Consider the following 17,378-nt stretch of genomic DNA (forward strand, 5'->3'; position numbering starts at 1 on the left):
ATGTTTTAGTGTAATTAAAGTGACTTGATATTCATATTGGAGATGAAAACAAAACTAACTGTAGCTAGAATTTTCAAATAATAAATTACAGTTTAAAAGCACCTCATCAAAAATGTAACTATCATTTTCCCAGGCCCCAAGATGACATTCCACATTAAGCAGAGGTTCACCTGCACATCTGCCAATGTGGTATACTGCATCCACTGTACCCGGTGCGGCTTCCTCTACATTGGGGAAACCAAGCGGAGGCTTGGGGACCGCTTTGCAGAACACCTCCGCTCAGTTCGTAACAAACAACTGCACCTCCCAGTCGCAAACCATTTCCACTCCCCCTCCCATTCTCTTGATGACATGTCCATCATGGGCCTCCTGCACTGCCATAATGATGCCACCCGAAGGTTGCAGGAACAGCAACTCATATTCCGCCTGGGAACCCTGCAGCCATATGGTATCAATGTGGACTTCACCAGTTTCAAAATCTCCCCTTCCCCCACTGCATCCCTAAACCAGCCCAGTTCATCCCCTCCCCCCACTGCACCACAGAACCAGCCCAGCTCTTCCCCACCACCCACTGCATCCCAAAACAAGTCCAACCTGTCTCTGCCTCCCTAACCGGTTCTTCCTCTCACCCATCCCTTCCTCCCACCCCAAGCCGCACCCCCAGCTACCTACTAACCTCATCCCACCTCCTTGACCTGTCCGTCTTCCCTGGACTGACCTATCCCCTCCCTACCTCCCCACCTACACCCTCTCCACCTATCTTCTTTACTCTCCATCTTCGGTCCGCCTCCCCCTCTCTCCCTATTTATTCCAGTTCCCTCCCCCCATCCCCCTGTCTGATGAAGGGTCTAGGCCCGAAACGTCAGCTTTTGTGCTCCTGAGATGCTGCTTGGCCTGCTGTGTTCATCCAGCCTCACATTTTATTATCATTTTTCTTAACAGGTTCTGAAACTTTAGTTTCAGATTTTTGATTTGACAATGTGCAGGAATGCTACAACAACTTATTTGCATGAGGAATATTGTTGCAATGTGGTGCAAACATCCGTAGGAAAATAATGGATGATTGCATGACTAAATTGATGTTTTGGACAGCCCAGTATTCCTGTGGTACACCCACTATTGCCGAACAAATTCTGGTCACTGACTGAACATCCCAAATGATTTTGGAGGTATGTTATCATTTTTTGTTCCTTCTTTCTATCTAGGTAAGCAAATCTGTCTGCATTCTCACAACACAAGCTATATTAAAACTGCTCCGCTCAAAGGAGGCAGCTGCAGCCGTGGACATCAAGAGCTGGCCCACAGTTTTAGATACCGGTAGGATTTTAGTTTTTAAAAAATCCTGCAAATTAGTTGGACAGTGGTTTTGACTAGTTTTGATACATTTCTTAGATTACAAGGGAGCTAAAAGTTGTGCAAGGAAGGTGAAATTGAAGCCAAGATCAAATTTACCATGATTCTATTTGCAGCTGAAGTAGGCTTGAGGTTCTGAATTATCTACTGTTTTCTTAGGTTCTTTTAATAAGGTTCCTTCATTTTTCAGTTGAAGATAGTTGATTTAAAACAGTCACTCTACATTCTCTTTGTGATTGTCAACTTGACAGTTTTGAATTGACTTCATCTCATGAAAATACTTCAGTTCACCTCTAAGATTGGTGAATGGCATACATCAATGAATTTCAGTTCCTCCAGGTACAGTTCTCACACTGAAAGCTAACTGGATATTAGATCCCTTGCGCACTGTAAACATCTCTGGCAATTAATGGAAGTAGCTAATCTTCCTCTGCCCCGAGAAAGTAACAAGAGCCAATGTGAACACTAAGAACAGCCTATTTAAGGACATTTTGTGATCTAACCCATATTTGTTTTGCTGCTCGTGCGATGATTGTAAAATTGAGTGACAGTAAAAGGTCGATCTTCAGGAAACTACAAATAAGGGAAAGTAAACTGTTTCCCTTTTCATGGTGAGTTTGCTATTGGTATTTTAATAATTTACAGTAATCATGATTTTTGCCTTTCAATTAGATGACCTACCCCGAAAGAAGCCCCCCCAAATATACAAAGCACCAACACCTGAAATGTTGGCTTATTTGGACTTTAGTGTATCCACCACTGGAATTCTTGCAGGAGTGAAGGTATGGAGTTTTTTCCATGGATAAATGTGTGTGCTATCTATAAGGTAACTATGACAATTCTGAAAATCAGCAAATTCCACAATATAATTTGATATTCCATGCCCCTCACTGTAGAAATCTTTTGCTTGGTTATCCAGTGTATGGATTATAGTATGGGCATTACTGCAGGATTTAATGTATGACGTTCTCTAGCTACAGTGCACAATCTGAGATAGTAAGAACTGTGGTCATATCTCTGGTGAAAGGGCATCTCTGAACTCCTGCCCATGAAACAAGACTCAAATAGAGTAAAAGTTCTATTTACTATGAAATACCAGCTGTAACACATTTCAATTTTGATCCATACATCCAATTAGTACGAGGAATTTCAAGTGGTAAAAGTGCTGAAACCAACCAACATAAAATGAAGATAATAAAATGTGAGGCTGGATGAACACAGCAGGCCAAGCAGCATCTCAGGAGCACAAAAGCTGACGTTTCGGGCCTAGACCCTTCATCAGAGAGGGGGATGGGGGGAGAGAACTGGAATAAATAGGGAGAGAGGGGGAGGCGGACCGAAGATGGAGAGTAAAGAAGATAGGTGGAGAGAGTGTATGTGGGGAGGTAGGGAGGGGATAGGTCAGTCCAGGGAAGACGGACAGGTCAAGGAGGTGGGATGAGGTTAGTAGGTAGCTGGGGGTGCGGCTTGGGGTGGGAGGAAGGGATGGGTGAGAGGAAGAACCGGTTAGGGAGGCACAGACAGGTTGGACTGGTTTTGGGATGCAGTGGGTGGGGGGGAAGAGCTGGGCTGGTTGTGTGGTGCAGTGGGGGGAGGGGACGAACTGGGCTGGTTTAGGGATGCAGTAGGGGAAGGGGAGATGTTGAAACTGGTGAAGTCCACATTGATACCATATGGCTGCAGGGTTCCCAGGCGGAATATGAGTTGCTGTTCCTCCAACCTTCGGGTGGCATCATTGTGGCAGTGCAGGAGGCCCATGATGGACATGTCATCAAGAGAATGGGAGGGGGAGTGGAAATGGTTTGCGACTGGGAGGTGCAGTTGTTTGTTGCGAACTGAGCGGAGGTGTTCTGCAAAGCGGTCCCCAAGCCTCCGCTTGGTTTCCCCAATGTAGAGGAAGCCGCACCGGGTACAGTGGATGCAGTATACCACATTGGCAGATGTGCAGGTGAACCTCTGCTTAATGTGGAATGTCATCTTGGGGCCTGGGATGGGGGTGAGGGAGGAGGTGTGGGGACAAGTGTAGCATTTCCTGCGGTTGCAGGGGAAGGTGCCGGGTGTGGTGGGGTTGGAGGGCAGTGTGGAGCGAACAAGGGAGTCACGGAGAGAGTGGTCTCTCCGGAAAGCAGACAGGGGAGGGGATGGAAAAATGTCTTGGGTGGTGGGGTCGGATTGTAAATGGCGGAAGTGTCGGAGGATAATGCGTTGTATCCGGAGGTTGGTAGGGTGGTGTGTGAGAACGAGGGGGATCCTCTTGGGGCGGTTGTGGTGGGGGCGGGGTGTGAGGGATGTGTCGCGGGAAATGCGGGAGACGCGGTCAAGGGCGTTCTCGATCACCGTGGGGGGAAAGTTGCGGTCCTTAAAGAACTTGGACATCTGGGATGTGCGGGAGTGGAATGTCTTATCGTGGGAGCAGATGCGGCGGAGGCGGAGGAATTGGGAATAGGGGATGGAATTTTTGCAGGAGGGTGGGTGGGAGGAGGTGTATTCTAGGTAGCTGTGGGAGTCGGTGGGCTTGAAATGGACATCAGTTACAAGCTGGTTGCCTGAGATGGAGACTGAGAGGTCCAGGAAGGTGAGGGATGTGCTGGAGATGGCCCAGGTGAACTGAAGGTTGGGGTGGAAGGTGTTGGTGAAGTGGATGAACTGTTCGAGCTCCTCTGGGGAGCAAGAGGCGGCGCCGATACAGTCATCCATGTGCCGGAGGAAGAGGTGGGGTTTGGGGCCTGTGTAGGTGCGGAAGAGGGACTGTTCCACGTAACCTACAAAGAGGCAGGCATAGCTGGGGCCCATGCGGGTGCCCATGGCCACCCCCTTAGTCTGTAGGAAGTGGGAGGAGTCAAAAGAGAAGTTGTTGAGTGTGAGGACGAGTTCAGCTAGGCGGATGAGAGTGTCGGTGGAGGGGGCCTGGTCGGGCCTGCGGGACAGGAAGAAGCGGAGGGCCTTGAGGCCATCTCCATGCGGAATGAAGACTTGACATAAAATGAAGACTTGAGTAAGAAAGAAAATCACCTCTACATGTAATAACTTTGACAATAGAATGTCCCAAAGTGCGTCACAGCCAATTAAGTACTTTTGAGGTATAACTAATATTGTAAATGGGTCCATTAGCTCACTTGGCTGGATTTTTGGCTTTGTGAGGCAGAGTGATGCCAGCAGTATGGGTCCAGTTCCTGCACTGACTGGTGTTACCGTGAAGGGCTCAACTTCTTCCCTCGCCTGAAGTGTGGTGACCTTCCATGGATTTAAATTTTGAAATTTACTTTGGGGGAAGAAAGGGGAAATCTAGAATGATATGCCTTTTTGAATATTTTTCTCGTTGTCAACAGATGTCGCATGAGGCAACAAGTGCCATGTGTCGTTCTATTAAGTTGCAGTGTGAGCTATACCCTTCCCGACAGATTGCGGTTTGCCTTGACCCCTACTGTGGTCTTGGTTTTGCACTGTGGTGTCTTTGCAGGTAAGCCAATTGCTGCCAAACTTGATTGATTGATAGCCGTGCAAACTGAAGTACAGGAACTCTGTTCAATTATGGTAACTGTGTAATTTACGAATTTGGACTTTCGCCAAAGATTGGAATCAAATTACTCCATGTACTTAACTGCAGTGACACAAATGTGAGTCAGACACACCAATAGTAAAAGTTCTATCTGTTAAGGACCAATATATAGACCCAATTATCAATAACTAAAGGGAAGGTCAGATTGAAAGCATAATGCAATCTTGTGCTCTAGTGTGGATTGAAGTGAAAGGTATGGAACTGTGATCATTACTTCATTTACGATAATCCAAACCCAAATCAAGAATGTATGTTTTGATTCAAAAACAGCATATTGTAAACAGAAAATCTTGCCTGTTCTATGCAGCGCATGGAAAATTGCATTTTTTTTTCCTGCTATTAAGGCAACATGATTTCGTGGTGTGATGACACACTGCATGGACAAATGAAGATGTGCAAGTTGAGCAAACTGCTGTGCAAGTTCAAGAATGCACCTTTTACATCATTGCTTCTGGTTTCTTCTACACTGCTCAGGGGAAGCACCAATAGACACAAGGCAATACCCTGAAAGGATGAAGCAGAAATGAGATAGTTAAAGTGAAAATGGAGATCTAGTGACATAGCTCTCATCCATTCTTGCGTATAATAAGAAGAATCATTTAAGAGAAACTGACTTAAAATGCTGACTTAAATCACTGTCTTGAAATGTGGGACTCAAAAGCACTTGGGATGTGATTTTGGCATCTAGAAATAATACTGCCAGCAACCCTAGACCACCTCGTTTTATGGTAGTCTTTGCGAGATAAGATAATTGGAAGTAGTCATAATATAGTGGTAAAATATCATCTACATTTTCACTGAAATGAATAAATGGCAGTACTGGTTTGTGTTCCACAGCAGTGTATTCACAGAAGTAAATGTTGTTCTTATTGTCCTGTAAGTTTATTTTGGTGCAAATAATTTTTGCATCTGGATTTGTAAATCAATTCATTCTTGTTTCTCTGCCGATTTGTCAACTTTTTTTAGCTTAAATGTACTCCATCTAATTTTAACCAAATTTTGCCTGTGTCCCTTCCATTAAACAGACATAATTTGTTTGTTTCTGAAGACTGGAATGTTACAATGTTAATTTGCATTTCTGAAAGTGTTCAGTTTTCATGCTGCCAGGTATATTATTTCCCTGATCATAGTTTCAATTACTCAGCTTGGTGTAGCATGAGATTAAATGATGGGCAGTAGTTTCTTTTGAGGTTGAAAAGCCATCACTAAAGCACTGGAGTCAACAAATTGTCACGTTTAATCACATTTGGAATTGTTTTAAAACATCTTGTTTATTTACAAGCAGCTGTGTATTTTTAAATGTTTGGGGTTGAGTTTCCATCATGATTTCCATGGTCAGTTGTTTCATTTGCAATATTAAACTGTGAGGTACACCAATTTTGCATTTTCACAATGTTAAGCATCTGTTTTCTCCTCCCTCAGTGTTTATTCAGGTCATCAGTCTATCCTGGTTCCTCCACTTGAATTAGAGACTAATGTCTCCCTCTGGCTGTCTGCTGTTAGTCAGTACAAAGTGCGTGTAACCTTTTGTTCCTACTCTGTAATGGAGATATGTACCAAAGGACTGGGTGCACAAACTGATACACTGAAGGTAGGAGTCAATACCATGCCTGGAATTTATCAGAAGAGCTCAGTTTTTGATTTAAAGATGCTGACATGTTAATGGTTACTTACTTTTCCTTCAAATCCTATTCCTCCATGTCAAAGATCAGAACCGTTTTCAAATTGCAAAATTGAATGCAATGTGTACCTAATGAAATTATTGTTGCTTCTGTGTTTAAAATCTCAGGTGTAATTTCCTTTTGTCTTGTTTGTCATTGTGCGCATGGGGTTGCTTCTAAACGTTTTCTTTCTTCAGGTGAAAGGTGTGAACTTGTCCTGTGTTCGGACATGCATGGTGGTCGCAGAGGAGCGACCACGAATAGCGTTAACACAATCCTTCTCCAAGTTATTTAAGGATCTTGGACTATCTCCGAGGGCAGTCAGTACAACTTTTGGATGCAGGGTCAATGTGGCCATCTGCTTACAGGTGAGAATTCCATCCTCTGTACCGAATACAAGCCGAGAACATTGAAATAGCCTTTCACAAAATTGCAGAATTGTCATGATGGAGAAGGAGGCTATTCAGCCTAGCGTATCTGCGTTGACTCAGTGCATTTTAATGTTGTGCCAATTTCCTGCCTTTTCCACATAACCTTGCACATTACATGTGTATTTAAACAGAAATGATGGCCCCTTCAGTACTTACTTGAACCTGTCTCCACCACACTTCCAAGCAGTGCATTCTGGACATTAATTACTCATTGTATGAAAAAGATTTTTGTCACCTCTCACTGCCACTGATTTGCAAAACACTTGAGACCTGTGCCGTCTTGTTCATGATCTGTTTACAAGCTGGAGCAATTTATCCCTATCAACTCTGCCCAAACCCTTACGATAGTGAACAGTTCTATCAAATCTCCTCCTAGCCCTCTTCTCCAAGAAAAACAATCTCAACCTCTCCAGTCTTTCCTGAGAACTTAAGTGTCCCATCCCTGGAATCATATTTTGTCAACCGCTTCTTCATTCTACTTCTAACAAGCTGTACCCATTCTGTGCCTGTGCTTTTGGCACCGCCTTGTATTTTTTCCTATGGCTGCAGAAAGTCCACCCATCTCGTGCTTCATTGTTGCCAGTAAAATAGCCAACATTGCAAGCTTATTGGTCTTGTCTGGAATTATGTAATTGCTCAGTCATGTGATGAATTGATATTAAATCTGTCTGCACTGTAGCGGAAGCTATCAACCATCTCTGACCTGATTGACTAATTTGAGGTTGTATTGTCAATTGAAAGAAAAACAAGTCAGAAGACACTACTGCCCTGTCTTCCAAAAGATGATGATCCAGTCAATGTATACTGTAATGTGACTTTAATACAGTTAACAGTTCCATTCCCAGCTTACTGAATGGTTAACACTTCATTCTGCACTTTTGAGTTACATCTGTGTTGTAATACTTGGAAGGAAAATTCTAAATTTGCACACCTGGTTCTCACTTCCTTTAATCTCAATGGCTAATATAAATAGAGAGTGCAAACAATGTGAGAAAGTGTCAACAAATAGTCTTTTTGATGTATGAAAAGTTTTACACCGTCGTGCCTTTCTCAATGCTTTGTTGAGATGTTATGTATAAAGCTACAACACAAGTTATGTAATGGCTATGCTTTATGTGGATGTGTGTGTGTGTGTGTGTGTGTATATTTTGAGATCTTTGTATTAGAGCATCAGGGTGACTTTGTTGGCTTTTTCAGTGTTTCCAGTAACTATTTTGCTATTTCTGTTTGTCTCTTGTCTCTTGCTTATGCTTCTCTCTTTAAATCTGGCTGTCCCTTCCTCCCTCTGGGCTGACCTGTATCATCTCCATTCCTCGCTTCCTCCTCCCTCGCGCTCTCAGCCACACAGGCTGGGCAAGCTGGCTGAGCAGGTAGAGTAATTTGTGTTTATTTTGCCCCTTGTCCTTTACTTGACCAACTAGCCAAATTTTATCTTTCTTTATCTTTAGACTGATAAAGCTGAGAATTGCTGCTTTATTTAAAAACTGTGCAATTTCATAATCCTGGATTTATTTGGAATTTCATGCAGGAAGCAACCTAGTAATATGTGACTAATGAATATAGCTTACAAGCACAGATGCAGTTTCTTAGGTTAAATTGTTTATTGCATACATGTGAATAGAGCATAAATATTATCCATTTCGAAGTTCCTATTAGGCAGCAGAAATCTCTCAGATGTGTTTGTGCCTGTTTCTCTTGCACTTTCCTTCCTCTTTAATTGATTCTTCAGGGTTGTTTTGTTTTGTCATTTGTTAAAGTTCTATTATTTTTACCTTGGTTTACAAATAACATTACAGCCTACACATAGCAGGGTGCCAGATTCCACCTGCTATGCAACCGCATTCACTCTTGCCCCGTCAAGCAAAGAAGCCAGAAATAAAATTACAGCTTGAGGCCAACTCAAGAGAGTTTATTGTTTGTTTGCTGTTCAAAAAGTAATATCCAAATTGATGAAGAGATTTGTAATGTGTTATAATAGCACCTGTTATGCTAAATGTGTAATTATGTTTGTGAGGATACATAATCATGGAAGTATAAATAAGTAGTGCTTTGTAACTTTGACTGTTTCTTGGTTTAAAGCTGTTTCTGGCATCAGCAGATTTGGCAGGACACCACGTTACAGCCCTACTTCTGAGATGTGTTGTGTATCTGTTTATTTGAATTGCTTGAAGTAATGGGCTGTGTCAAGTTCATTCTTTTGACATCAATGACTTCGTTTACTAGGGAACGTCTGGACCAGACCCAACCACTGTCTTTGTGGATATGAGAGCCCTCCGTCATGACAGGTATGCTGAAACCAATTTCTTTTGGATTTGGAGATAACAAGGTGTGGAGCTGGGCGAACACAGCAGGCCAAGCAGCATCTTAGGAGCAGGAAAGCTGACGTTTGAAGGGTCTAGGTCCGAAACGTCAGCTTTCCTGCTCCTAAGATGCTGTTTGGCCTGCTGTGTTCGTCCAGCTCCACACCTTGTTATCTTGGATTCTCCAGCATCTGCGGTTTCAATTATCTCTCCTTTTAGGATTCAGTTTTGTTAACAACTTTTCACACGCTTGATTATTTTACATCATTCATCTAGACCCAGAAAAGCAGAAATATCTGAATAATGAATTTCCTTCACTGCGTATGCAATATGCAGTATTTTCTGTCAAGTAGTTTTACAAAGTAATATAGTATTTGCAATACACAAGTATTATGCTTGACTCAGGAGTATGGTGGTAAGTAAAATTCACCGCACTTGATCTAACTCAGTGTATTCTTTAGTTGCTCTCTCCTTTCTGGTTAGCTAGCTTCCCCTTGAATTCTATTCCCCTCAATTTCTCCTAGTATCAGTGAGTTCCCCATTTCAATCATTGTGTGTGTAAAAGTTTGTCTTCTCTCTCTTTTGGATTTTATTGTTGATTTATCTTCCATCTAGTCCTGGCACTAGTTCTGCACTTATTCTGCAAATGGAAACCCTTTGTCTCCCTTCTCCGTAAAGTCTTGACATATTAATTACTCAGTGTGCTTTTTTTCTCGGTCCCCTTTCCAACCCACCTTCATGCCTCCTCCCCAGGGCATAATTCTGTGTGTGTAGTACAGGGTTCATTACACCTTTTACTCTGAAGAATAGCTATTGAACATGTGAGGAAGAAATTATTTCAGATTGAATCATAGTACTGATCCGAATTTGGAGAGCTTCTCAGTGAGTTGTCCTCTCATCATACCTTTTCTGATCCTCCTTTCTGACTTCTGTTATGCCTTCAAAGAATTCGATGAAGTTCCTCAAAGCACAACCTTCCTTTTTACCCTGTGCTGATTATTTTTATCACTTTTGCGTTGTCTGGTGATCTGCTATTATTTATTCAGGTAAAGATCCCATCACCTTATCTGGCACTGATGTTGAACCAGTTGGCCTACAGTTATCTGGGATATTTTCATTTCTTGTTTTAAATATAAGATCACATTACCACTACAATAAACTTTGTTTTCACCTGCATTCTTGATAAACTGGCAAAAATTATTTTCCTCAACTACCAGGAGTTTACTGTATTATTGCAGTCTCCATGATGTCTGAGAGGTCAGATGAAGGTGCAAGTGAGAAGCTTCTCTGCTGGTAGGGCAATATTGCCTTTATTATTTCAGGGATTTATGCTGCACATAAAGTATAACAGTTTCATCTATACCCTCTGCACTATGTTTCTATTACATAGTGTGTGTTTTTACATTGATTAAGTGGACCTCTTGATCAACTGGAATATTTAATCAATCAATATTTCGTCCCATAGGTGCTGGTTAGTAAAAGTTTGCTGTACTTCCATTTCAAAGAGATCAGATGTGTCTTTGTTATTCCTTCTCCAACTTTTAACCTGTGAGGATGCAATCTATCCATGTCAAGGTTTATCCTCTTTAAAGTTTGATTACTCAGCTTGTTTTCAATCTTCTTCGCCATTGATTCATTTACGAACTGTTCTAATAACGTGTCTACCATCAAGACCGAAAGATAGCCAGATGCTGTAAATCAGAAACAATAGCAGAAATTGCTGGAAAAGCTCAGTAGATCTGGGAGTATCTATGGAGAGAAATCACAGTTAACGTTTCAGGTTGAGGGACCTTTACTCGGGTTCCTCATTGTGGTTCAACTCAGAAAGCATTCACCACTCAGAATTCCATGGAGAGAGAAACAGCGTGGATGTTTCAGATCAGTGACTTTTCATCAGAGCTGGAAGAAGTTGTCTAGAAATGGGAGGACTGGAAAAGTGAAGCAAGGGGAAAAACAAAAGAACATGGGCTAAGATAGGGTAAATCCAGGACTGATAAAACTAAAAACGGTAGATATTAGGAAAATGGGGGTGGTGAGGGAAACTATTTTTTTAAAAAGAGTTTAGAGAGATTGTGGCATAACAGTAGAGGTTGGAAATCTGTCGGAAAAGAACGTGGTTCCAATGACCTGCGAATGCAGAGAAGAATGTTTAAATGGACCCCAGCCATGCATACCATTCTGCTAACCATATACTTGCCCAAAGCACCAGCCTGTACCACCACCTGTCCGGTTTTCTCCAATGCACCCATTCCCCTTTACCAGCACCTGAGGTGACAGATCATGTGATTTTTTTGTTTTTAATTTACTCGTGAGACATGGGCTTCGCTGGCTGGTCAGCATTTAATGAGTGTCCCTAGTTGCCATTGAGAAGGCGGTGGTGAGTTTCCTTGTTACATCGTGCAGTCCATGTGCTGTAGGTTGACCCACTTCTCCCAAAGGGAGACAATTCTGTGACTTTGACCCAGCAAAGTGATGGAACGGTGATAAATATCCAAGTCAGAATGGTAAAAGGCTTGAAGGGGACCTTGCATGTTATAGTGTTCCCATATATCTGTTGACCTTGTACTTGTCGATGGAAGCGTTTGTGGGCTTTGGAAGGTGCTAACGATCTTTGGTGAATTTCTGGACAAGTTGTAGTTAGTTCACACTGTTGCTACTAAGTGTCAGTAGTGGAGGGTGTTATGCTTGTGGATATGGTGCCAATCAAGCAGGCTGCTTTGTCCTGATTGGTATCAAGCTGCAGTTGTCTAAGCAAGTCGGGAGTATTCCATCACCCTCATGCCCTGTAGATGGTAGACAGGCTTTGGGAGTCAGAAGGTGAGATACTCATGACAGTATTCATAATCTCTGACAAGTTCTAGCAGCTATCCCCCTGAGGACCCAACCAGCTTGATCAGTTATGCTACTGCCGTACCACTCTTGGTGATTGACTTTGACTTTGACATTTCCCTGCCCGGAATACCTTATACACCTTTGTCACTCTCAGTGCTTCTACCAAGTGTTCCATGTGGAAGAATACCAATTCATCAGCCGAGGGAGGATGGTACGTGGTCACCAGCAGGTGGTTTCCTTCCCTGTGTTAAACCTGAGGCCAGGGGACTTCATCGAGTCAGAATTCAATTTAAAGAATCTGTGGGCACCTCCCTCCTAACTGTATACCACTGTGCCACCACTTCTGCTGAGTCTGTTTTACTGATGGTTCAGGACATGTCCGGTGATGATGGTATCTGAAATACAGCCTGAGGTATGACTCAATGAGTATGACTTTGTCAAGTCAGTGCTTGACACCTGTCCCAATTTTGACACTTGCCCCCAGAAGTTAGTAAGTAGGACTTCATAGGCTTGACAGGGCTGTTTCTGCCTTGTCTTTTTCACTGCCTAGGTTGACGCCAGGTGATCCAGTGGTTTCACTTTGTTGAGACTCCGTGGTGACTTGCTAGGTGATTTCAGAGGGCAGTTAAGAGTCACCACATCACTCTGGTTCTGGGTTCACATGCAGGCCAGACCAGGTAAAGTGGCAGCTTTTCTTGCCCTGGAATTAAGTCAGATTTTTCCAGAAATTTACAATGCTTTTGTGGTCATTAATGGATTCTTAATTACAGATTCTAGAAAAAAAAATTGTTTTTACTACCATCTGCCGTGGCAGGATTCGAATCTGGGTCCCCAGAACATTAGCTGAATTTTTAGATTAATAGTCTTGCAATAGTACCACTAAGCAATTGCCTTCCTGTATAAATATTCATGATCTAGTTAACATTTCTGACTTGCTAAATGAGATTTGACTCAATATTGCTTCAGTTCTGATAAAACTAAAACCTCATAAAATGCGCACACTTCAACAAGCAGAATTTACAGACGAGTGTTGGTTACTGACTTCACTCCTGGCCTCTGAACTTGCAGTGAAGTCTTGTGCTCCATTTCGAAGCAGAGGCTGGCTGTTGCCACTATTATTGGAACTTCACTTGCTGTCAGTACCAACCAATATCTACCACTAGATGGATCCTGAAAATAGTGTGCAGTATAAATGAGCATATTTTCTTAAATATTGTTCATGTATTCATTCTTGTATTTCATTTATATGTAGTAGTCTATTTTACTTTGCAAATTATTTCTGAATGTGAATATTTTTATTTCAGGAGAGAAATGACCAAAGGAATTAACTGTGACCTAAAATTTGATTCACATGAGAATTCTGAAAATAATTGCACTTAGTCTTGATTTTCAGCAAGGTCGGCAAAACTTGAAGTGAGGATGTAGTGGACTGTATGAAATTCTTCAATGCTCTATTTTAAACTAATGCAATAACTAGGGCTTGTAGGGATAGCTTCAAACTAATTAGAGGAGGAGGTGGTTTTGCAAGACGGTAAACATAGGCTTGTAAAGCAAAAAGGTTCTGGCAGCATGGCAGGGCACCTATTTGGATAATGACACCCAGAAAGGGACAGCATACGAGCATAGAAAGGCAGCAGAAAATTGGGTTCATGTAAGAAAAAAAATAGTTTAAAAGGCCAAAATGAATCGCTGTTTACTTAAATGTGATATTTGGAACAATTCAGACTAATGGAGATGATCTTATTGCCCTTAGAGACCTGCTTACAAGGAGATTAAATCCAGGAATTAAATATTCAGAGGTATGTGACGTTTTGAAAAGACAGGCAGGGAGAAAAGGCTGGTGCAGTAGATTTATTAGGATGAGATGGAATTTGTAAAAAGGCAATAGATGATCTTGGATCAAACGATGTCGAATTCATTTTTAAGGAGGTAAAATAAAACAAGGAGAAGACGACGCTTGGGAAATGCTCCCCAACACTAACTGTATTGTAAACCAGAATGTCAGGAGATAACAAGGGCAAGGAAAAAAAAGCATTACATTGATCATGGATGACTTTAATCTTTTCATTAATTGGCAGAGATTGCAATGAGGAAGAATTCATGGGGGGAGTCTGGGACAGTTTACTCAAACCATGTTATGTGTTTAACCAGGGATCAGACGATTTTACTTCTGGTTACACGTAAAGAAATTAATAAATGATGCCAGAATAAAAGTTCTCCAAAGAAACAGTGGCTTCAACATGGAAGGATTCAGTTAGAATGTGTAAAATTTGGTTGGAAACAACTGTACTGCGTTTAAATAAGGGTAATTACAAAGGGATGAGCACAGATTTGGCTGTGATGGATGTTAAGGAGTTGAAGAATGGGGCAAATGTTTATGAAAGTAAATCATTACTGCAAAAATATATCCCATTGAGGATCAAGGTTTCTAGAAAGAGGTTTACCTGACCACAGTTAACCAGGGAAACTGAGGACAGTACCAAGTTGAAAGAAAGAAGGACAATGTTTGCTATGTTTTAAAAGATGATCAAAAAATAATGAGAGTAAATACCACAAGAATTATCACAATGGGAAACAAGAGCTTCTTTAAATATGTTAAAATGTAGAGAGAGGCAAAAACAAGCACTGGTTGCTTAGATCATGAGACTGAAGAAACAATAATGAACATGTAGGAAGTTGCTGAGGAGTTGACATAAATACTTTGTGCAAGTCTTCACAGTCGAAGACACCAATAGCGTTCCAAACCTATTGAATAATCAAGGGAAAAAGGATGAGAGAAAACAAAGATAATAATTACCTCCCTGAGAAGAAGTACTTGGAGAACAAATGGAACTCAAGAATGCCAAGTCCCCAGGCCCTAATGGGTTACATTACATTTTCCTTAGGCCCTGGAAAAGTCTTGGTGGATTAGAAAAAATGGAGGGACACAAAATAAAAGTAACCATAGTCCAGTAATCTTAATATTTGTCATTTGGAAAATGTTAGAGTCCATTTTAAAGGATGTAATGGAGCATTTAGAAATACCAAAAATAATTTGAGCAGAAAAGGCCCTCTTGTGGTGCAGTGGTCGTGTCAGTACTCCTCTGCTGAGAGGCCTGGGTTCGACTCCCATCTACTCCAGAGGTGTGTAATAATATCTCTGAACAAGTTGATTAGAAAACTAGGCTAATGAAAAAAAAATATGTATTGATTAGAGCAAAATCAGTGTAACTTCATGAAGGGGAAATTATTGCCTCACAAATTTTTAATTAGCTAGGGAATCAAGGGTCACAGGTTCAGGCAGAAAAAGGGAGTTGGAGGTTATCAGATAAGCCATCACCTCATTGTATGGTAGACCAGACTTGATGCTGGAATGGCCTACTGCTGGTACACCTAAGAGTTTTACAAGTATTAACTCATTGATTGAAACAATGAATTGCTGTAAACAGTGTACAGTTTTTTTACAAAACCTTTCCAGTTTCCAAGTCTCTTCTTTTCCAGTAAAGAGCAAAAATCATTGTATTAGCCCATTTATTCATGAATGTTATGTCCAGGTATGGGATTATATCATACAGTCCAACCAGTTTGCTCTGCCATTGTCATGGTTGATCTTCCACTTCACATTTCACACTGCTCATTCCCAAATGCCTTGATCTCCCAATCTGTTTGTTGTGCTTGATTACTATACAATCAATGCTGAAGCACCCACAACACACTCGATTGAATAATTGTAAATATTGTTTGAGTGAAGAAATCACTGCTCTTGTCATTCAATGATTCAATTCACTTTATGGTCATTTTAATACAATTCCATGGAGAAATGTTGACAAAAAATCTGATTTGGTCTTTGCCTTTATTCAACCATGCTGTAAATAGCATACAAAGAGATTTTTAATCCAGAATGCGCAAGCTGTTCAGGTGGTGTCTCTGACACTGAATGTTGAAGTACTGTTTTGTAAGGATGTTGAATGCATAAATATAGCTTTAATAGCTCTGTAATTTTGACTGTTCCATGGTGTGGGCTATTTTTGAAAATGCTAAAGCACTAATTCTGAAGTTTTGCTGTTGTTCTATTAATCAATTTCAAGTAATAGGTGTCATCTTGTCCCTTATAGTGAGATCACTGAGACTGAGGTAACTGTGGAAATATCTGCCATAGTGTTGCAAATGCTTTCTACTGCAAAACTCGACAATTATGAGAATGTCAGCATTAAGCATCCATTACTTCACAGATCTGTGTGCTATAGTTGGAAAGTTTGCAATTCTCTATTGTCTCATCTCCGTATTATATTGAAGCTGCTGCTGCTAAAGAAGCCTTGTTGTGTAAATTCTAAACACACACATTTATGTTGGATTTTGCTGATTTAGTAAAATAGACTACTACATATAAATGAAATATAAGAATGAATACATGTACAATATTTAAGAAAATATGCTCATTTATACTGCACACTATTTTCCGGATCCATCTAGTGGTAGATATTGGTTGGTACTGACAGCAAGTGAAGTTCCAATAATAGTGGCAACAGCCAGCCTCTGCTTCAAAATGGAGCACAAGACTTCACTGCAAGTTCAGAGGCCAGGAGTGAAGTCAGTAACCAACACTCATCTGTAAATTCTGCTTGTTGAAGTGTGTGCATTTTGAGGTTTTAGTGGGTATCCACTAAGTTCACACAACTCTTTGTCCTGTACCAGAATTACAATTTTCTTGTGAAATGACAATGCAGTTTGCTGTCTGGCACCATTATCATGGAAAATGCAGCATAGGTTCAATTTGGTCATCTGTCCTAATAGTTGCCTGTGCTAAAGTGTTACATGTTGTCCAAGAATGTTCCTACAAATCAGCTTGCCACTTCAAAGAATCCCTGGAAATTGTAATATAGGGGCTTTTTGTTCTACATACACTGAAAAACAATGTGAAATCAAGCACTGAACCCAGTGTTAAATAGAATATTGCAAAGTAGGATCTTAATTCTGTCAGAGCCTTGGTTCCTTTGAGAGTATTTGCTTTCAGTCTCCCAGCAAAGAAAAATATTTGTTTCTGGTAAGGTATTTTCAAATGTAATTTTCAGAATAAAATTGAAAAATCCACTTCTAGCATATGGATGATTTTTTTTTCTTTTGAAAGCTAAGTAGCCCATCAGCTCAGTTATGTAGCATGAGTGAGTGATGTATGTGGTCGTGTAGTGTTCCAAAGAGACAAGACTGTCATTCATTTATGTTACTTGCCCATGCCAGATAACCTATACTGATAAAGTGGGAA

The 17,378-nt window shown here is 41.2% G+C and overlaps 1 protein-coding gene across 4 annotated transcripts in view; it reads left to right on the top strand.

The window, feature by feature from the left end:
• The window catches only part of LOC125454046 (disco-interacting protein 2 homolog A-like), a 236,731-nt gene that overhangs the window by 209,286 nt on the left and 10,067 nt on the right, over positions 1-17,378 (top strand). For 2 of the 4 annotated variants that reach the window (XM_059647072.1, XM_059647074.1), the window contains 7 exons: positions 1,206-1,317; positions 2,026-2,135; positions 4,683-4,813; positions 6,335-6,503; positions 6,771-6,941; positions 8,345-8,374; positions 9,228-9,289. In XM_059647072.1, the coding sequence (XP_059503055.1) occupies positions 1,206-1,317; positions 2,026-2,135; positions 4,683-4,813; positions 6,335-6,503; positions 6,771-6,941; positions 8,345-8,374; positions 9,228-9,289 (785 nt within the window). Of the gene's footprint in view, positions 1-1,205; positions 1,318-2,025; positions 2,136-4,682; positions 4,814-6,334; positions 6,504-6,770; positions 6,942-8,344; positions 8,375-9,227; positions 9,290-17,378 lie in introns of those variants that run through there. The other 2 variants (XM_059647073.1, XM_059647075.1) reach the window with 2 other exon arrangements.

Source organism: Stegostoma tigrinum, chromosome 7 (genome assembly GCF_030684315.1).
Source record: "Stegostoma tigrinum isolate sSteTig4 chromosome 7, sSteTig4.hap1, whole genome shotgun sequence".
Taxonomy (NCBI): Eukaryota; Metazoa; Chordata; class Chondrichthyes; order Orectolobiformes; family Stegostomatidae; genus Stegostoma; species Stegostoma tigrinum.